The sequence below is a fragment of the Sardina pilchardus genome, chromosome 12 (assembly GCF_963854185.1).
Source record: "Sardina pilchardus chromosome 12, fSarPil1.1, whole genome shotgun sequence".
Classification (NCBI taxonomy): Eukaryota; Metazoa; Chordata; class Actinopteri; order Clupeiformes; family Clupeidae; genus Sardina; species Sardina pilchardus.
Window position 1 is genome coordinate 21,662,951 of NC_085005.1, and position 22,232 is coordinate 21,685,182.

Consider the following 22,232-nt stretch of genomic DNA (forward strand, 5'->3'; position numbering starts at 1 on the left):
CATGTGTATGGGTGCCTCTCATGTAAAGTTTATACGTTCTCCCTCGCTCCTCGGGCCTCGATCCTCACTGATCTACATAAAGAAAGATAGACGAAGGGATGGACTATCGTTGTTGCCGCCCCATCATTCTTTATGTAGATCAGTGAGGATCGAGGCCCGAGGAGCGAGGGAGGACGTATAAACTTTACATGAGAGGCACCTTAAGTGTATGCATATATACTTCATGGGAGGCTGTGAAACCATACATGTTGTGCTTCCCCGACTCAGACATACAGTAACACGTCTCTTTTGAACCTCAACTGACAGAACATCTTCAACATTTACAAGTTATACATTTAACCAAACCAATTTAATATGTTCCCCTTCGGCTTGAGAGATTTGTTTCAATGCAAGGGAGACAGGAAAAACATTAAATTTAAAATCAACCGAAACAAAAAACGAATAAGAAATAAGTCCTTAAAATGCTTTTTTTTTCATAACCAACAATGTATGGAAAAAAATCTTTAAGCTCTAATTTTTTTCCTCATCTTATTCTTTTATACAACACTGTTGAAAAACCCACAGGTTAAGGTTATGGATGCGTTCAGGTAGATCTTCCACTGCTGACTCTTCACAGTTTGTGTAAAAGCAGAGAAACATTCTCACCAGAGTAATAAAATATTATTATACTTATGAATATCTTATTCTTACAGAATGCACAATTATAGTATAGAAAAGACAGAGGCCTGGGACGGGTGGCGGCCATGTTGGAAAGTTCCCATAAGCCACCTCTCCCGTCCCTGTTGAGTTCTCCTGTCTCTGCTTTGATGAGAGAGAGTCATTTGTTGATTCATTCATATGCTCATTTTTGCTCTTCTGCTCTTTTATTGAGTTGTTTTTGTCTCAGTTCTCAGTTTGTTTCCACGACCCACTCTTAATCTCCTTGTTGAAAGTATGTGATTAGACAAAAGACGGCCTTTTGTGTTCCACAGCTGGGTGCTTCAGTGATCTGTGGAGGCCTCTCCCAGATAGCCCACACCTAGACATGGCCTGGGTCCGGCCCCCGTGTGGCCCAGGTCCGGTTACGAGGAGGTCTAGATCAGTGCTCCAGTCCCTCTTCTTCACCCACCGACCTGCACTCCCTCGCCCACCACCACTGACCCCTGTTGGTGGGGAGTGGAATGGCATCACCACACGTGCGCTCTCTCTCTCTCTCTCTCTCTCTCTCTCTCTCTCTCTCTCTCTCTCTCTCTCTCACACACACACACACATCATCTAAATCCTAGGTCTCAAGTTTTACCGGCCTCTGTTAAGGTTGTGCCATACAAATGCCACTTTTATCTCTGTTTTTCTTTTGCAGGAGGGGTGTGGTGGTAGAAAATAGCCCATGCTAGCCAGCATCTACATTGCAAATGGTGTGTGTGTGTTGTTTGTCTGGTGTTGCTGACCAAGTTGGGTTACTGGTCTTATTTGAATTTTGTTGTGTGTTCTTAATCTGAAGGCACTTTGTTTTCATGGCAGAAAGTGGCTTTGACTTAACAGCTGATTCGGAGGCCTGGAGGCTTTAGATAGGACGAGAGGAGCAGTGATATATGTTTTTTTCTTTTCTTCATCTGTCTCCTTCCTCCTAACTCTTTCTCTCCCTCTCACTCTATCCAATGCTTATCTGCTTCTCAGGCAATCCTCTCTCCTCGTCTTACCCATCCAAAGTTTTTTTTTTCCACATCTCGAACTCTAGAGAACATTCTAGAAACTTCTAGAGCCTTACGGAACCTTCCTGACCTCCCACTCATATACCATAATATAACCATATGGCCACTCTGCGTTGTTAGCACAGTGTGAAGAGAGATAACTAGACAGCTGGTCGGGGGGGAAACAGACTAAAGTTGATGCCGTGTAGGAGAGGATCAAGTTTTGATGATGTGTGTGGTGTGGTCCCTCCTTTCTCTCTCTCTCTGTTATTGTGAAAAGCACCAAGCTAAAAATAGGCAGCCGTCAGGAAAGGGGTTGCATGGGGTTGGGATGGGGGAGTTGTGGGTGTGGAGGTGGATTTGGAGAGCATGTGCAGCTGGGGACTCGCACAGAGGGTGGCCGAAATGGGGCCGTGAAAAAAAGAGCAGTGATTTTGTGTCTTTCTGAAGGAGGACATTAGGGGGAATTGCTTCATTGTTTGTTTCTATTGTCAACAAAAGTGTGTCTTGTTGTAGCCCCATTGTCCTGTTTTTTTTTTTTTTTTTGTCAATAGCCTTTTCCTCTCCAGTGGCATGTGGTGGTCAATAAGCATGGCTTTGTGCTTTTGCAATCGGCCCCTTGCTTTCTGATTGCCTTGCCTGCTCCCTCCAACAAGTCCGAGCAGTAGTTGAGTTGGACAGAATGTACAAACAGAGGCCCTATACCTCTCATTTGGGCCAAGAGGAGCTTTTGACCAAAAAAGTTAGTAGAACTTAAAAAAAAAGGAAAAAAAAACCCTTTAGGAAATCGTTATTACTTTCTATGTTCATATCTCCTTGGAGTGAGTTTGTGTGAGTGGAGTAAGGACTATGTTGTCCCCCCCAAGGTAATGTCCAAAAGCGTGAATCTTTGGTGGCTACAGAGAAAGGGGCCCCGGCGCACACAGACTCCGTCCACTAGGGGTGCTGTTCCGCCTCGCCTAACGGGAGGGTCACCTCTGACCCCTCAGCAAGGCCATCGCCACGGTGACCAGAAGGAGCCATATATGGATTTCCCTGGGTGGAGCCCTGGACTCTTCAGCTGAGAGAAAGATAGTAAAAGAAAGGAGGAGAGAGAGATAGAAAAGAGACACAAAGAAAAGGATAAAGTAAGAGAAGGAAAGAAGCATAAGTCAGAGAGCAAGAGAGAGAGAGAGGGGACAATTTATAACATCATAAAGTTTCTTTTTTAATCCATGCTATATATAAATAGCTTTAGATCAAGATCAACTAATTTCTTGTGAAGGATTTACAAAGAATAAATCACCTATTCAGTAAGAATAAGAAATTGTTGAATAAAGAGTCAATAAATGTGTAATTACACTCTTAAAACTAATGTGCTGTTCCTATCTGGACACAGAGATGTGTTAAAAAGTTGTGTTGTTTATAATGAAAGTTATAAAGTAATAGAGACCTTATTGAAACATATTTATTATGTATTAATGGCTCACGTGTTCTCTAAACTTGAGTGTCATCACGTCTTGCGCTATAGATGTTGACATATGTGACACAGTGAGAGCAACTTGACTGGGTTGTGTTGAGAGCACTAATCTTGTCTGATTGAATCGCTTGAGGCTGCTGTGTAAGTGGGGTGCACATCTGCGGGCTCCTGTTTCATTTCCGGCTGCATTCAGGCAGCTCAAGAGTCCGTCTGTCCTTTTTCTAACAGCCAGCCAGCCTGAAGACGAGACGACCACGCTCCTCGCTACGCTACGCCCACACCTGTTTTCCGAACGGCTGGCGCAAATGAGGAACGGCGGGAGAAAGCCGGCGGCCGGATGAGAAAAGGAACCGAAAGGCGAACGAACGCGGCGGAACAATGAAGACGAGTGTTTCGGACTCCTCCTCCCCCCGACTTCATCATAGATCAAGCTGTGATGAACAGAGTGCTGATTTCACTGCCAATAGCTCCTGTCAATTCCAGCCCATTACCTGTTCCCTTTTCAATTTCCTCCCTCTGTTTGCTCCCCACTGCCCTCTCGTCGTGCTCGCGCTCTCCATCTCACACTTCACATTCTCATTATCTCTCTCCCCCACCCCTCTCTCCCTCTCTCTCTCCATCTCTCTCTCTACCCATCTCTCAAACTCACACGTTTTTGCATTCTCATTATCTCTCTCCCTCTCTCTCTTTCTCCATCTCTCTCCCTCTCCATCTCTCAAACTCAGTCTGTTTTGCATTCTCATTATCTCTCTTTCTCTCACTTTTTTGCATTCTCATTATCTCTCTCTGTCTCTCTTTCACTTTCTCTCAAACTCACACTTTCTAGCATTCTCATTCCCATTTCCATTTCTATCACTCTCTCTCTTACTCTCTCCGTCTCTCTCCCTCACACTTGTTCTCTCTCTACCTCTCTCTCTCTTTCTCTCTCCGTCTCTCTCCCTCACACTTGTTCTCTCTCTACCTCTCTCTCTCTCTTTCTCTCTCCGTCTCTCTCCCTCACACTTGTTCTCTCTACCTCTCTCTCTCTCTCTCTCTTTCTCTCTCCGTCTCTTTCCCTCACACTTGTTCTCTCTCTCCACCTTTATCTCTCTCTCTTTCACTCTCTTTCTCTCTCCGTCTCTCTCATGCTTGTTATGTCTCCATCTCCCTCTGCGTTGGCCTTTTTGTGCTGTCCATGCATGCCTGGCCTTGGTACACGGTGTGGTTGCCATGGAGAGTCTGTACGTACGATTGGGTGGAGTGTTGGGACACTCGCCCTCCTCCAGCACCACGTCGTCGATGGCGATGTCTCCTTCGATCCCGGGACCGCGGACGCCCTCGAACGCCACCTGTGGGGGAGGGGGCATGAACATGTGGAACCACGTGTGAGAGTGTATATGGGAGCTAGTGTGTAGGTTAGCGTGCTGAATGAATGAATGAGTCTGTGTGTGTGTGTGTGTATGAATTAGTGTGTAAGAGTGAGTGCCGAGAGAGTGAGTGAGAGTGAGGTTTGTGAATGAGCGAGTGATTGGGTGAGTGAGGGAGTAGATTAATGAATGAGTGAGTGAGGGAGTAGGTGAATGAGTGAATGAACAGATTAGTGGGTGAATGGAGGAATAGATGAATGAGTTAGTGAGCGAGTGCAGTGAATGAATTGGTCAGTGAGTGAGTGGGTGAGTGAGTGAGTGAGTGAGTGAGTGAGTGAGTGAGTGAGAGGGTGTTTGTGGTGTCAGGTAGGTTGGGGGATCTCACCTGGAAAGATGCTGTTGGGTGGACGCTGACTTTGGCCTGCCTCCAGCGGTCGCCCTGGTTACCAGTGAGCGTCCACACGGGGCTTTCTGCTGAAGCCGATTGACCCTTCTGCTTGAGGAACGCATTCAGGGTGCCTGGGAGAGGGAGAGTGGGAGGGAGGGAGGGAGATAGATAGATAGAGAGAGAGAGAGAGAGAGAGAGAGAGAGAGAGCGAGAAAGAGAGAAACAAAGAGAGAGAGAGAGAGACAGAGAGGTAGGGAGGGATAGAGGGACAGACAGGAGAACAGGATGAAGAGGAAAGGAGAGGCGGGAGGGAGGGAAGAGCATGACAGGGTGGACCAGAGAGGATAAAAATGGAGGGGTAGATGGGCAGAAAGAGAGGGAAAGAGAGAAGAGTAGGGGAGGGCAAGGATAGAGAGAGAGAAAGGATTGAGGGAGGGAGAGGAAAGAGAGGGAAAGGAGAAAAACAGCGCAAGAGAAGTGGATGAGGTGACGTGATAAACAGAAAGAACAACTCATCCCCAGCCTCAAAAACACCACCCAAAAACAGTAAACAACCTGGTGCAGAAAAATAAGCTATTTCACTTTAGTTGAAAAAGTACACATGTACTGTAGATCCTACAGCCTCAAAAGTCTTCAAGGTCTCTCCACTAGAGAAAAGGTCACACAAGTGCATATACACACAACACAGGCATACAAACCTCCCTGTACACAGCCCCAGATGATGATTGATGATGATGATGATGATGATGGTGGTGGTGGTGATGATGGTGATGACGATGAAGGTGATGATGATTATGATGATTATGACAATGGTGATGATGATGAAGATGGTGGTGATAGTGATGGTCATGGTAACGATGATGATGGATCATGATCATGATGATGGTGACGATGATGATGACGACACACTCACAGCCTTGTGCTCACAGCCTGACCTGCAGCAACAGTAGCCAATGCTTTTCAATAAAGGGACACTTCACCGATTAGCATTAAGCTTTGTATCTTTAGAAAACCAGTCATGTTTTTGAATGGTCGTGCATCATTCCCTTAGTTTGCCTTGAGATGGTAGAAATACGAATTTCAATGTTGGACTTTCTGCTTTCAATGATGTAAAAATCATCATTTTACATCATTGAAAGCAGGAAGTCCTATTCATGGGTTTCATTGAAATCCGTATTTCTCCCATCTCAAGGCAAACTGAGGGAGTGATGCACGACCATTCAAAAACATGACTGTTTTTTTAAAGATACAAAGCTTAATGCTAATCAGTGAAGTGTCCCTTTAACCACCACAATGCCTACATGCAGCAAAGCTACACTGACCAACGATGACGTCCGTAGCAAGTCGATAAGGCAACAGAGGTGCACTGCAGGGCAGTGAAAGGAGACAGCATAAAGAGACGCGAGGAGCTCAGCTGCATTCCAAATAACATCAAATAGCATACTGTAGTTAGCATGTGAACAACCCCACTCTGCCAATGTCGAAGGACTAGCTGTATGTAGCTGTCTCTCGAGCATACACGCACACACACTTCAGAACTGGGTCAAGACACACACTCCTCCGCTTCCTCCGGTAATGTCACAATTAGTGTTTATTGTTTACACACAGCATACTTACCTGTGCTCCGAGTAAACGGCTACGGTGTGATAACACGCTTGTGTAGCTCGGAGAGCATGATTGCTGTCTTGTTTGTGTCTCAGTCAAGTGTTATCTCTCTGACTGACCGTAATTACAGTTTACTCCAGTGGTGTCTGTAATCTTGTCAACATGTTTTCTTTTTTTCTGACACTAAGGAATTCAATAGATATTTATCACACGGAGAAATACTAATACATAGTGACTCTGGAGTGCAGTGTTGTGTAGCATGCAGTAAGTGACTTGTGTACAGGGGTGTATGTGTGTGTGTGTGTGTGTGTGTGTGTATGTGTGAGTGTATATGTGTGTGTGTGTGTGTGTGTGTGTGTGTGTGTGTGTGTGTGTGTGAATGTGTGTGTGGCTGTTCCTCCTGTCCTCCACACCCACGCCCTTTGCCTCTCTCTTGAGATGCTCAACGTCACCATAGTGCCTGTCACCCAGACCAGACGAGACATGACTGTGGTGGCCGCAGACATGACGTGACACGTTGCTCATATCTCTCTCTCTCTCCCTCTCTCTCTCTCTCTCTCTCTCTCTCTCTCTCTCTGTCTCTCTCTGTCTCTCTTTCTCTCTTTCTCTCTCTCTCTCACACTCTCTGTCACACACGCACAAACACACACAGACACACACACACACATTTCTACGTGACAAGATGCTGGCCGAAGAGCGTTGCTCATCTCAGACACACACACACACACACACACACACACACACACACACACACACACACACACACACACACACACACACACACACCTTAACACATCTCCAGCTGACAAGGTGCTGCCACAGACATGATGCGTTGCTCAGCTTAGGCAGGATAATTGAGCCAATATGTAAACCTCACGCTCATAGAACACACACACACACACACACACACACACACACACACACACACACACACACACACACACACACACACACACACACAGAACCACCACACAGATCACACAAAAACAAATCACATGCTCTTTCTGTCTTTCAGACACAGGGTCAGGTACCATAACGAGAATACATTATGCAGCATAGTGGTCTTACCAATGTGCCTGTCCAAAATGCGGAAGAAGAAGCTGATGGGGCTGGGTACACACACACACATACACACACAAAAACACACAAAAACACACACACACACACACACACACACACACACACACTATAAAACAATCTGGTTGTCTTACCGATGTGCTTGCCGTACATGTGGTAGAAGAAGCTGAAACAGTATGTCGGAGGGTTGGTGAGGCCATAGGGGGTTTTGGGAGCCACGTTGAAAACCGGGCTCACCAGTCGGGCCTTGTCCCCCAGCTTCCGAGGCCTGGACGTCTCAATGTACATGTAGAAACCTACGAGGTCAGAACACACGCACGACAACACAAGGTCTCAGTCATTTTCACAAGCCTGAGTGTCTCAAGTCATTTCAGCTCGTAGGATTATGGAATCTTATGGTTTATGATCATCTTATGGAATCTTATGATTGAGGAACAGTGTACTGTACAGGATTTTATGGTTTACGGTCACCTCACGGGATCTTATGGTTAGTCATTGCTTAGTTATGGTGGCTTTAGTCAGTCACTTACACTGAAGTACAGTCCTGACTTCTTAAACTATTTTTGTGCTTTCACAAATGGAACACTTCAGTGGGCCTGGCGGTTAGTTTTGGCTGTAGCTCAGCTGCCTGTCTAGCTGGTCATTGGAGATGAGTTTGGTTGAATCATAGATACTTCACCTTGTTAACCTTATTCACAGTGTCCATGCATCTACCAGCTTTATTTTCTTTTTCTTTTACTTTTTGGATTTTGTTTTACTATTCTGGATGGACAGACTTTGCCGTACCTACACTCGATGCACGACTTCTCTCCCATGCTTCCATTAGGAACACAAGCAAGAGAGGCCAATTCCACTCCCATGTGAGTGTGGCACCATGAAAATGTCACGTCAGTCTAGCTGCTGAGTCACAGGAGAGTGTGAGCGTCACTGTGGTGGAAACAATCTCTATTTTGACATCCTTTTGCCGGCTTCTAAAAATGATTCATGTGTTCAGTCCCAATCATTCAGTCTTGAGTCGAGTCAAAACGCATGCAATGGCAGAACTCAAATGTGAACTTTTGAAGGGTAAATCAGACTGAGGGACTGGGAATGAATAGTAGGCACTCTCTGTTCTGTTCACCAAATCTACTTAATAAAGAACTTCCATGCCAGTTGAGTGACAGCAAAATGTTTGCATCTATATATGTGTGGCCGTGTACTGTAGTATGTACATGTGCATTGAGGAACTTAGGATACAGCAAGTACATGTACATGTGGGATACTATATAGTATAGCATATACAGTCATTTCCTGTGTACTAGCCATATTGTGTATAAGCCAAATGACAGTGTTTTATGCAAATTAAAAGAAACAAAACCATATAAATACCATATTAACTGCCCCCATTAACCGGCATAGCTGAAGAAATTTAGCAAAATCAATGTGTAAGCCGCGGCGAATAGTGGGGAAATGACGGTATACAGTATGTGCATATAGGGCAGTATATGGCATGTACACATGTTCAGACTGCTGATGTGGCGTATGCATTGCATGTTTGTTGCATGGCTGTTGCATCGAGTTTTAGGTGAGCATTCATACCAGAAATGTCTCCGATGCAACCCTACTGCCTATCAACATGCCTTTTGGTGTTATAAGCCCCTTACGTCGTCCCCCAGGCAGAGCTGCATAGAAGGCACTAGGGTTGGGCAAGGGCGCTGTCTTGAAGTCCACGGTGTGGGCTTAAAACAACACTCAAATCACTCCGGTACCACGCACAGCCTGCTGAGCGAACCTGAACGCGTTGTTCACTCTGAATAAAAGCGAGTAAAAGTCAACATTGTGTGGTAGCGCGTTCCTTTTTATTGCTATTTAAAGAGACCCTATGCAACTTTTTCATAGTCATAAAATCGCTTAGAAATCGTTGTTTTGCTTGACTGACCAGTTTTATCGAAAACAGTCACATTTCCTCCCGCCCCTAGTGTCCCTCTCCGCTATTACAACCTTGCAACTTTCTGATAAACGATCGTTTGCTGTTTACATCTGGAAGTCAGAGACGCGAAAGGAACAAGAAGAACCACGCTTGCAATTTATATATTTATATATAGCCTATATATGTATAAATATACACGCTAAAGCTGTCGGGGAAGCTCTGCAGAGAAATATGCAAGCATAAAACGAGCGAAAACGAAAAACAAAACCGAAACCAGAGATGAAATCGCCAGTCCTGCATTATTCCTCTTTAAAACATCTCTTCACTTTCACTTTTGAATGGAAATGCTTCCAACAGGCTTGCCTGTTGCTTGACAAAATAGGCCTCGGCCCTATTTACCGTGAGACGTGCGCGCGTTTCCGGTGCGGCTCGAGCCGCGCCTGAGACGAGCGTGTCTCGCCGGCAGTGTGCACAGTCTGACCTGTTAACATGGCCGCTGAAATGAAAACAGACAAGGTAACACTGCCGACACGAAGACCCCTTAAGTATGAGATAAAGCGTGTTTGAATGCCCCCTCACCACTGTGGATGCTCAGCCATCACGTCGCGTGAAGGACGGAACTTGAAGCGTGAACAGATAGAATCGAGGAGCCGTAGTTCATTTTAGACATGGCTTCGAGTCAGACACGTGAGTCAGACACGCGTGTTGTGACACCAGCGTCTCTCTCGACGTGCACGCCGCCTGACTCGGAGACACTGTAACGGATCACAACAACAGCGCCTCGCACGAGAAGAGGAACGGACGTCTGGGAACGCCAGGCTGACTCACAGGCCAGACACTGACCTCTTCGTCGTAAAGACACCCCTACAGCCTCTTTATTGGAGGACGCCACTGATCAGCCAGGACCAATGGACCGATGGAGACAAGCCGGGACTTCAGACATCAGTGGGAATGTAGTCATGCTGTCAGCCCTTCACAGACGTGTGCTGAGTGAAGTCCATGTGTGTCCTGTAAGCACCCAGTCTCGCCAACACAAGAGTCTCTAAACCTTTTTCAGACAGCTACTTGGAGAAAATGGTCCATGGCCCAGAGGTTTTTTTTCCTCCCAGAGCTACTTTGATAAAATGGACATGGCCGAAAGCTTTTATGTTAGCGGCATTTCATGTATTAACAGCTTATCTCCACCCAAAACCGCTGAATAAGGTTTGAATGCTTTTTAAAGGTTCTTTTCAAATAATTTACCTTCACTCTTAGTAGACTGTGAATTTGATTTCATAATAATTTTAACATGTTTCCCGAGTAACTGGGTTATCAGATTTATGAACATCTTCCTCAAACCTTTTAGAGAGCTACCAGCTCAACAGGTGGGGAACTATTGGTAGCTTGCAAGCTACCTCATGGAGAGCCCTGGCCAAATGATACCCATTCACACTGGCAACTATAAATATACTGTAACTAGAAAAGCCCTCAGAGAGCACAGACCTCCGCCTGTATTGCTCTTCCTAGGTTGTCTATACATTTGACCCTAAACTATTCATATCGCCACCACGTGGCCATACCATGCCATTACACCGTAAGGCATCCCGACGGTGATACATATCACTCCCAAAATTTAATTGTTTCTTCCTTGGGTCATTTCTGACCTTCCCTGAATTTCATCGAAATCCATCCATTACTTTTTGCTATCAGACAGACAGACAGACAAACAGACAGACAAACAAACCCCGATGAAACCATAACCTCCTTGGCGGAGGTAGTGATAGTGTGCTAACACTAAAATCATACTACAGTATGATGACAATGACATTAAGGGCTGTGAGGTATGACTAAGGTGACTAGATGTCCAAAATCGGGGACATAATCCTAAAAATGTGGAAAAACACGGGGACATTTTCAGTTTGACTGTCAATCTTGAAATGCACACAAGCTTTATCTTCAAGAAACAGGTAGTTTTTCTGTATTTTCCCGGGGACAGGCAACCAAAAACGGATACTGTCCCCTGAAACCGGGGACTTCTCGTCACCCTAGGTATGACCAAAATGTAAAATCTCAATAGGTCATGTCATGTCCTGAAAATGACATATATCACAATGTAGCACATTTTCTGCAAATTCAATGGAAAAGAAAATTCTATCAATTTAACTAACTAACCTATTTCCTATTACATTTTCAATTACAGCATTTACCCTCGACAAGGCCTAAAGAAAGGTATATGTCAGATAATATGATGTGGCGGATGTGGAAACTCTCTCTCTACCTCTCTCTCTCTCTACCTCTCTTCTCTCTGAGTACTGTTGGGTTCTCTCTCTTCCCCTGGGTCTTTTCAATATTTGCATAGACTATCATGGCCCTGGTTTAAATTCAAATGGCACCTTAAATATAGACCAGGGGTTTGCTATGGCTTCTTTTAGTGCATAACAAGTATGCTAATCAATGACTCAAAGTCTGAGATTCAAGAAATCTTTCAAAGTCAAATTCATCAAATTGCTCCTAACTATCCTTCTTCCACAAAAGTCTCCTATCATGTTGTACCTTGAATGTTATCCTTCATTGTGAGTCTCTTTGGATACTGTAAGCCAATCCACATGGACACTTTGCATTTCTGATATCCTCACTGTGCTGTATTGGAGCCTTGGAGCCAATCCCCCACTTTATGTTTCTGATATCCACACTGCAGTGTATCGGAACTGTGCACTGTGCCGTTCAGCACTGTGGGAAACCTGTCTTTGTGGTGGTGATGATACAAAACAAAAACTACACACACACAGTACAAACACACACACACACAAACACTACTCTCTCTGTAGAGATGACACAAGTGACCACACACACATACATGATTCCCTCTTGTAGACGATTCCCTCTTGTAGACGATTATCTCACTAGCAACAACACATACTATTCCACAACACGCACGTATGATTCCCTCTGTGGAGATGACACAATTGGGATGACACACGAACACACACACATGCACACACACACGCACGCACGCGATTCCCTCCGCACCTCGTCTCCCTGTCCTGTGACTCCAGCTTACCCAGTTAAAGCCTTAATCCCCAGCATCTGCCTCCTCAATGGGATAATACACTCATCAGCACAAGCGGAGCTATCCCCATTCACAATTAACCTTTTCCAACAGAAACATATTCCTATTCACATTGGGTATTTTAGAACACAAACACATTCCCACTCAGATTGGGCCTTTCAGAACAGGAAAAAAGACCCCTCACTTACAGGGTAAGGCCTACACACTCGTTCGATAAGTACATGAGCACACTGCACATTTGTGGAACATATTGTGAAGTATTTAGTGTGTGTGGGCTTAAAGACACAGTGTGTAACAATTTGAGGGGTGTACAGTATGTTAGGGGCAACAAGCAGGCTGCACATGCTATACAGTACATGTTGTACATGGTATTAGTGAACTGAAGGTTTCAATTTGTTGCATGGACTATTCACAATGTGGCTCTCCTGAATCTCCTGGATTGGACCACCCCATGGAAATACAACAACAACAACAACAAAACAAATGACATCTCCACTGATAGTGCTCAAAATACATATCTGAGCATGCTAACAAGCTCTTAATAAGTGGCAGCTGTGCGATCGCTGGTGTTCTTGTGGGTTTTGGATGCCTTTTCGGTAGTCTGTTGTCAGACACGCGAGTTAGCCCCACTGCAGCCGTGATTTAGGCGTCAACAGACAGCATGTTGAGCAGCACCTCCACGTCCATGCTGCTCCTCGCTCTGTTGAGCAGTGGCAGGTGATGCCATAAACCACACTGGCAGGACAGTTCAGTGAAGCCCCGAGTCTGTCAGCTTGGTTTTGAACAGCCAACGGGTAGGAGAGACTATATTGTCAAGACTGGCGTAGGCCATTAGGCTACCGTGCACCGGAATACTGTGCACCAGTCGTCGCGCTGTTTATTCCTGGAGATTCTCAGAATAGTGCGCCTGTGGTGACTCAAACTCGGTCATTCATTGCAGCTCTCGGCTATAAATTAAAGAGACCCTATGCAACTTTTTCATAGTCATAAAATCGCTTAGCAATCGTTGTTTTGCTTGACTGACCAGTTTCATCGAAAACAGTAATATTTCCTCCCGTCCCCAGTGTCCCTATCGGCTATTGCAACCTTGCAGTTTCTGCAGGAGACGATCCCTCCTTGTTTACATCTGGAAGTCTGAGACGCGTAAGGAACAAGAAGAACCACGCTTGCAATTTATAAGTAAGGGATAACGGCCGACGAGGTGACCGGTTCGATGGAAATAATGGCTAGGTGGAGGTCTAGAACTCCGGCGACGTGCGAAGCACGGAGACGGAGTTACCTCCGCCGTGCCATTATTTCCATCGAACCGGTCGACCTCGAAGGCCGTTATCCCGCTTATCTCCCGTTTGTATTCACAACCTGTATATTTAGAACATAGTTTTATTCCACCGTTGCGTCCGTTAACATCGCTAAAACTGTCTTGACTGTGGGACTACTTTCCGCCACATATCAACTTTCTACTTGCAGGACAAAACTGCCGTTACTAGTTCTAAAGTGGATGGTTGCTATGGCCAAAGGCCAGTCGTTAGTTCTAAATGGCTGGTTGCTACGGCCAAAAGCCAGTCGTTAGTTCTATCTCTCCCGTTGTCAAGCGGCCATATCCCAGGATTCTGATTAACTTTAACTTTGAAAGATCGCTACTTTTATAGCCTACATGGCATCCAACTAGCTACAATCCACCTCCGTCATATGCTACAATGTTACTATGGTTCTGCACGTCTGTATTTCAGCTTGGATGCAACGTGACAGTTCATTTAAACTTCGCAACGAGTTTGGCGAATTAATATTCAAGTGTGATACGGGAACTACTTCACAGGTAGCAGGTTATACGAAGTTAATGGCCACCCCATCAGCCAATCAGAGAAGAGAATTCCATTGTTGAGGGAGATAAATATATATATAGCCTCTAGATGTATAAATATACACGCTAAAGCTGTAGGGGAAGCTCTGAAGAGAAATATGCAAGCATAAAACGAGCGAAAACGGAAACCGAAAACGGAGATGAAATCGCCAATCCTGCATAGTTTCTCTTTAACTTAACTATTTTAGTCTACATCATTATAAAGCAGACACTTTTTGTTAGAATATGTGTTAAAAAAAATACATTTGGACAAATTACCGTAGTAGTTTTAGTTTACAACAGCCTGCCAAGCTCAAGTGCTTTTATGCACATATACTGATCAAGATCATGTACGTGCTTTATCCTGAGATGGTAGCATTATGATTTCTGATTATGATTATGATTTTTGACATGACTAGAAACTAGATAATGATTAGATTACTTTGGCAAAGGGTGCCATTGCCATTACTTATACAGACTTTTTTTTATTTTTGATTATGATTATGATTAGATAACATTTGATTACTTTAGCAAGAGGCGCTATCAGCTAGTGTCATTACAGACTTTTTTGAGCCACAGTTACCGGTACTTAAGTTTGGACATGGCAAAACCATTGCGATGTTATAATATCATAATACATCATATAACAGCGTTTTAAAAGCACATAATAACATTCAGAGGGTACTTCATGCATAAAGTTCAAGTGTCAAAGGTCAAGAAGTGAGCTGGGGCCCCCGTTTGATCCAGGTCTTACCCTGCTTGGAGCCGGTTCTGTCCCCGCTGGGGCCTGTGTTGGGCGTGTACTTGGTGTCGCGCGTGGCAGCGCTGTGTCGCGTCCAGTCAAAGTCGTCGTTCTTGTCCTGGATGAACGAGCAGATGGGCTCCTCCTCGAAGCTGCAGTGGAACTCGCCTGGGATCAGAGGTCACAGAGGTCACAGAGGTCAGAGAGCCAGAGCAAGGAAGGCTTGACCCATTTTAGCATTGACGGAAATTATATGGCAGTATAAGGTTTTTTTTTTCTTTTTCTTTTTTCTGCTTTTGATGCCAGATTTGGGAAAAACAGTATTAAAATAATATAAGATAATATACAACAAATAATAATATATATAATAAAGCAAACATTAAAACCAAGTTCTAGGCAGACAGGCAACAGTTGAATAGCTGCAGACATGTGAAAAGCCCAATGGTATGCTAAACAAGGGAATATAAGCGATTATTTAAAACAACAACAGATTGACTTTCTCATTATTTTACTTTAGATTAAAAAAAAAAACATTCAATAGGATTAAATGCTTAAGTCCCACTGCAACATGCTTCACGTCAAAGGTTCTGAAAGCTTAAATCCCCCCTCTCTCTCTCTCTCTCTCTCTCTCTTTCCACAGGCTGGTTAGCACAGTCTGGGTAAGCCTGTCGAGACACAGCATTAGAACACTCTCTGGTGAGGTTCAACCGTTTCCTGGGACCCACAACCGAGTGTTAAAAGGAGGTGTGTGTTGTATATGTGTGCCTGTGTAGGGATGTAGGGACAGTCATCCACAGCTAAAGAGAGATCTGACGATGAGAATACCACATTATAACAATGCTTTGCTGTTATCGTGTAGATTTCTGTCAGGTGTGAGATGTGAAAAGATAGAAAAAGTAAGACTTGTAAAAGTCGTTTAATTATTCTTTATTATTCGATAGAATTCATAATAGAAAAAAGCTCAGCCTTCTTTTTCATATGAATGCTTTTTCATTTCTGAAAGGAAGCCTTGAAAAAACATCTACACAGACCCAATAAGCTCACTCATCGTTTGAGCAGTACTTGTACTTCCTGACACAGATCCTGAGTTCCTGTTAGGCCAAGCAGGCTACAGAGAGCTGGTAGGAGCTGTCTCTCCAGCTGTGGAAAACTGATAATTAGATGCTCTAGCAGACCTTACACTTTTCACAGGCACACGGTTTTTAATGAGGAGATTATGTAAAAAAAAAAGAACACACACACACACACACACAAACATGCTTGACACGGCTGCTTAATGTGGCCTTGTGTTTTTGATGTGTTGGCCATAAAACCTGCGTGTTCTTTCTGTCCTGAGCCTCCTCAACAACGACTGTTCTGCTTACCAGCGCCAAAAAAAAACAAAAAACCCCCCACGTCAATTAACCAAAACACGCAGAGAAGCAAAACCTTGTCAGATGTCCTCAAAGACTTTTGTTTGAGGAGACATTGAAATTCCGGCAGCAGACAGGGGGGTGGGGGGGCCCTTACGATAAATATTCATGGTTTTGATTAAAATGTAGCTGCAAGCTCTTCGCGGGGGCAACCTTGAGAGGGTAGGGCACTGGTGGGGCTTTAGCACAGGGGCAGCAGGAGAGGAGAGACACACCCGGGGCTGGTTAAGAGCGGTCCAGCAGGGGTCAGGCACAGGAGTGGACCCAACCCTCCCCAACCCTCCTCTCAGCAGCCTTGATTTAAATGAGGAGGCCCTGCATGGCTCCCGGAGGAGAGGCTAAGTCTTGCGGCTTTGGGGAGAGAGCGTGCGCCACTGCGCCTGAGCTGTGTACAGAACCTCCTCGCCAAGACTGATCAGGAAAACAAGAGGAGCCACGCACAGCGGAGCGGGAGAGAGAGAGCTGAGGATCGCATAGTGATTAGCAGTCCCGGACAGATGGGAGGGGTGTGTGTGTGTGTGTGTGTGTGTGTGTGTGTGTGTGTGTGTGTGTGTGTGTGTGTGTGTGTGTGTGTGTGTGTGTGTGTGTGTGTGTGTGTGTGTGTGTGTGTGTGTGTGTGTGTGTGTGTGTGTGTGTGTGTGTGTGTGAATCAGTGATCAGCTCCTTTACTTGGCTATACATACAAACACATGCACGTACACACACACGCACACACGTACACACACACACACGCACACACACACACACACACACACACACACACACACACACGCACACGCACACGCACACGCACACACACATGTAAACAGATAAATGCATGCAGACACACTGACTTCCACGTAAAGACACACACTCATAGAGGTGTGCCCTCACTCATGTATGCACACACACGCACAGGCACACACGCACAAACACACAGAAACACTCACATGCACACCCTCGCACACACATACACACACACACACACACACACACACAAAAAGTAGCAGGACAAAAGATAGATACTTACGTAAATGTGGATTGATGGGAGCTAACAGAAAGGAGAAAAAAGATGTTGTCAGTTAAGCTGAGACACAAACAAGGCATCTGAACCCACTTTACTTGAACACAACTAAAAGCACCGTCTCATCCATTTAAAAGGCTAGTCCTGTATCTGCTATCTCTGTTTAAAGTACAGATACATCACTGAAACGTCACACACTTTCAGATACAAGCACCCTCTCTTCACCCTCCAACTACTTTTAGCAAATGGCGCGTTAACATTTAACCCTTTATCAGCTGAATTGTTAAGCAGAGCACGCCGGCTTTAAGGAATCATATTGACCCTTTTGTGGGAGCTGCTTGAAATTCACTCAGAAGAAGAGGAAGAAGAAAGGTTGAGGAGGGGAAGGAGGAAGAGGCGGCGGAGGAGGAGGAGGAGGAGGAAGAGAAGGAGGAAGACGAAGAGGAGAAGCATGATTTGAATGTTTCATGCCAGGCTGCTTGGCCTCCTCAGCTTCCCTGCTGACTGGGTAATGAGCATTATATCTCCGCTAACAGTGGCGCACACACACACACACACACACACACACACACACACACACACACACGCACACTTCTGGCTAGTCTGTTCATGATGTATCTGCCATCCTCATTAATAAGTTGACACCTCTTTTCAAATCAATGTGCTCATAGCTGTCCAAGATCTGCTGTCTTTAAAAGGTCAGTCCTTTTTTTTGGGCATGTTCAGGATCATAGCTGTCAACATTGAATATGGAATGAAATTACTGAAAAAACGTTTGTATGCCTGTAGATTATAGTTTGTACTCGTAGAAATGTTTTGTACTCGTACAAAAAAAATGTGTACATGAAAAATAATTTTGTATGCCTGTAGATTATAGTTTGTACTCGTAGAAATGGTTTGTACTCGTAAAAAAAAGATTTGTACATGAAAAATAATTTTGTCCTTGTAAAAATGTTTTTTGTGTCTGTAACAAAGTTTTGAGCTTGTAATAAAAACCTGTCCTTGTAATAAATATTTTTTTTTCTACCAACACAAAATCCTGGTACGAACACAAAACTTTTTTCTACAAGCACAGAATCCTGGTACGAACACAAAACTTTTTTCTACAAGCACGGAATCCTGGTACGAACACAAAACTTTTTTTGGAATTAGCCAATCACCATGCTATCTCAAAATAGCCAGCCAATCACAACACTGCTATCTCAAAGTAGCCAATCACCACAAATCCACCGGCCATACTTTGCCTCCTTGATTTTTCCTCCACTTAACGTGACCTGATTTAGCCAAAGATCTCACGGGAGCTATCTATCAAACTTTGCTTCATCTTCATATCATTTTGGTGGAAACGTGGTGCTAAATTCCCATACAATTTGTTCAGTGAACTGGTAAAACCGTCCGTTTGTAAGCAAAATCAAAAATCACGATCTTTCAGTTTGTTTACCGTTACCTAGCAACCACAGCATAGTCATTCAAATGTCAGTCATTTCCTTTGCTGCGAAACAACGATTAAAACTAGACAATGACAGGTGCACAAACTCTTATTTGCCGCGAGGTAAAGGCAACAAAGAAAAGAGAGTCATTTGCACATACTTTCACAATATTTTATTTTGGCATGCAAAAAAAACCTGTACTGAAATTTGAACTTGTGATCTCAGATTTCAAACCCGTTCACTTCTCCACTACACTACTCGTAATTTCCACGTGAAACAAAGGAAATGACTGACATTTGAATGACTATGCTGTGGTTGCTAGGTAATGGTAAACAAACTGAAAGATCGTGATTTTTGATTTTGCTTACAAACGAACGGTTTTACCAGTTCACTGAACAAAGTTTATGGGAATTTAGCACCACGTTTCCACCAAAATGATATGAAGATGAAGCAAAGTTTGATAGATAGTTCCCGTGAGATCTTTGGCTAAATCAGGTCACGTTAAGTGGAGGAAAAATCAAGGAGGCAAAGTAATTGGCCGGTGGATTTGTGGTGATTGGCTACTTTGAGATAGCAGTGTTGTGATTGGCTGGCTACTTTGAGATAGCATGGTGATTGGCTAATTCCAAAAAAGTTCCAAAAAAAGTTTTGTGTTCGTACCAGGATTCCGTGCTTGTAGAAAAAAGTTTTGTGTTCGTACCAGGATTCTGTGCTTGTAGAAAAGAGATTTGTGTTCGTACCAGGATTTTGCATTGGTAGAAAAAAAAAAATATTACAAGGACAGGTTTTTATTACAAGCTCAAAACTTTGTTACAGACACAAAAAACATTTTTTTACAAGGACAAAATTATTTTTCATGTACGATTTTTTTTTTTACGAGTACAAAACATTTCTACGAGTACAAACTATAATCTACAGGCATACAAAATTATTTTTCATGTACACATTTTTTTTTTACGAGTACAAAACATTTCTACGAGTACAAACTATAATCTACAGGTATACAAACGTTTTTTCAGTAATTTCATTCCATAATTGAACATTAAAAATAAGGGACATATCCTGGATAGTTCACCCAAAATACAATTTCAACATTCATCTTTCTATTGCTATCCCTCTGCTGACATCAAGAATTCGTACTTCAAAACTGCTGCATTAACTAAGCAAGTGTGACTTTGCTTACATCCACGCTGTTATAGGTTCGATGGAAGAGCTCATGAGAGTATTAAAATACAGATTATTTTACAGGAAAATACTAAAATGGGAAGACAGCAGGAAAGAGACACCCAGAAAAAACGTGAAGGTTGACAGCTACAGTATGTTGAGGATTATCCATTCAATCCATTGGCTATGTTCATTGAGTATATGTATGCTTTGGTATTTCCATCCTAAGCATATCGTGATTGCATTTTGGACATGTTCAGTAAGGCACCAATGGCTGCCGGCGTCTGAAAGAGGGCAATCTCTGGCAGCTCAGAGCAGGTTGAGGCTATCAAGCGCAGTTTGTTTGAATGGGCACTTAGCCCTGCGGTCCAAGCCTCTGCGGAGGCAAACCCAATCTGCGCTGCCAGGAAGATGCATGGGCCTCTTAATGATCGATCCGCGTCCGGGCGGAATGGATGCTCCGCATGGGCAGCCCCGCGAAACTCTGTTACCGCCGCGCTGATTTATGAAACGCGCCGCGCCGCCTCGAGTCCATCGCTCCCGGCAGAATTGATTTTAATCCACTCGATTAAATCAACTAATAACAAATCATTCCCACAAAGCAAACACGTGTAGATGGAGTATCAGCCAGGGGATTCGGGCTTCAGCCGCCTGATCCTACTGGCATTAAGAGTAGTGTAACCGCACTGAGCAAGGGCATTCGGCACACAAACATACATTAACACACACACACACACACACACACACACACACACACAGAGATTGCTACACACAAATATAAGCACACACACACACAAACACACACACACACACACACACAAAAGAGAGAGAGGGAGAAATATCTGCTTATACAAATCTGCAAACACAGACAGATATGCAGAGGCAATATTGTGTATGTGTACATACTGCCTACAATTGCAAAACTAGTAGATGAGATGGTCAAAATATTATTAAAAAATAGTACAGTTACATAATTAGGCAGTAACAAGTATTATATTCATACAATTATATTCTATAAAGTTTTTCATCAAAAAATGTCATCAAAAATGAGCTCAGGCATCATCGAGAATAAAACAAAACTGGATTAATTGCACCACGTTCTTGCTTCATTCTTTGGAAACAGGAATCATATGGTTCCTCAATTCAATGGAGTATATTTTCAAACTCAAAGCTCTAGAATCCATCAGCTGTGAGTCACAGAGGGCCAAGGGGAGAGAAAAAAACGGAAATCCTCTTCAACCAAAAAAACCCACTTGACTGCGCTCAACGTCTCCAACACATTTCAAAGATGCTCATCAGTGGCGCTTTGAGATGAGAGCAACGAAGATCTTCAGAGGAGCCAATGAAGAATGAACAGTTAATAGTTCGGTGCAGGGGGATGAATCACCGATCCTCTGAAGACCTGAAGGTGTCAGAAGTCCCTCTCAAGGACAAAACCACCTCCAATGCCAGAGACTAAAGCCTGTCTAGCAAAGAAGAAGAAGAAGAAGAAGAAGAAAAAGATACCCTCTGACTAAACCTATATCACCGCCATTATGCTAACGTGGCGGGCATAATTACACGAAAACTGGATGGCTGAAAACGGAATGGGTGATTTTTTTCTCTTTTTCCTTCACGAATGTCCGCCAAATATAAAAGGTTGGTGTGTGTCTGTGTTTGTGTATGCACATGTGTGAATGCACCTGATAAACGTTCAAATCTCCATTAAGTCATTCGCCAGATGTGGGTTTATCAAAAGCAGCATGCAGGTGGGGAGGAGAGGGAGACAGATCGTCAAAAGCAAAGTGGTGATTTCACACATGGCTCATAGTAGCGAATGAAAGGAGAAGAACGTTTATCAAGCCTTTTAGAGAAATATAGACGAAACAACAAGAGTCCAATATCTTTGTGCAAAGTATAAGGATACATACCTTAGCTGTACTTTACACTAGTTGTGTTTTTCCTTATAATAAACAAGGCATACATCAATGGGTATATTAGAGTGTCCCAGGAAGCCTTCTTTGCTACAGAAAAGCACAGGTTCTCCATGTGACTGCTCAGACTTTGCGTCCTTGTTTGCGATTGAGAGTTTGAACTACCTTTTCAAGAAACACCGAATCCAAGAACGACGGAGTGAACTCCCAAGGTTGCGACGCAAG

At 43.9% G+C, this 22,232-nt stretch overlaps 1 protein-coding gene across 1 annotated transcript in view; it reads right to left on the bottom strand.

Moving 5' to 3' along the window:
* Nucleotides 1-2,641: 2,641 nt before the first annotated feature.
* The window catches only part of LOC134097393 (MAM domain-containing glycosylphosphatidylinositol anchor protein 2-like), a 197,724-nt gene continuing 178,133 nt past the window's right edge, over nt 2,642-22,232 (bottom strand). The window contains exons 12-17 of the mRNA XM_062550274.1: nt 17,507-17,527; nt 15,098-15,253; nt 7,680-7,841; nt 4,861-4,994; nt 4,358-4,457; nt 2,642-2,730 (exon numbers count right to left, since the gene is read on the bottom strand). Of these exons, the coding sequence (XP_062406258.1) occupies nt 2,642-2,730; nt 4,358-4,457; nt 4,861-4,994; nt 7,680-7,841; nt 15,098-15,253; nt 17,507-17,527 (662 nt within the window). The remainder of the gene's footprint in view (nt 2,731-4,357; nt 4,458-4,860; nt 4,995-7,679; nt 7,842-15,097; nt 15,254-17,506; nt 17,528-22,232) is intronic.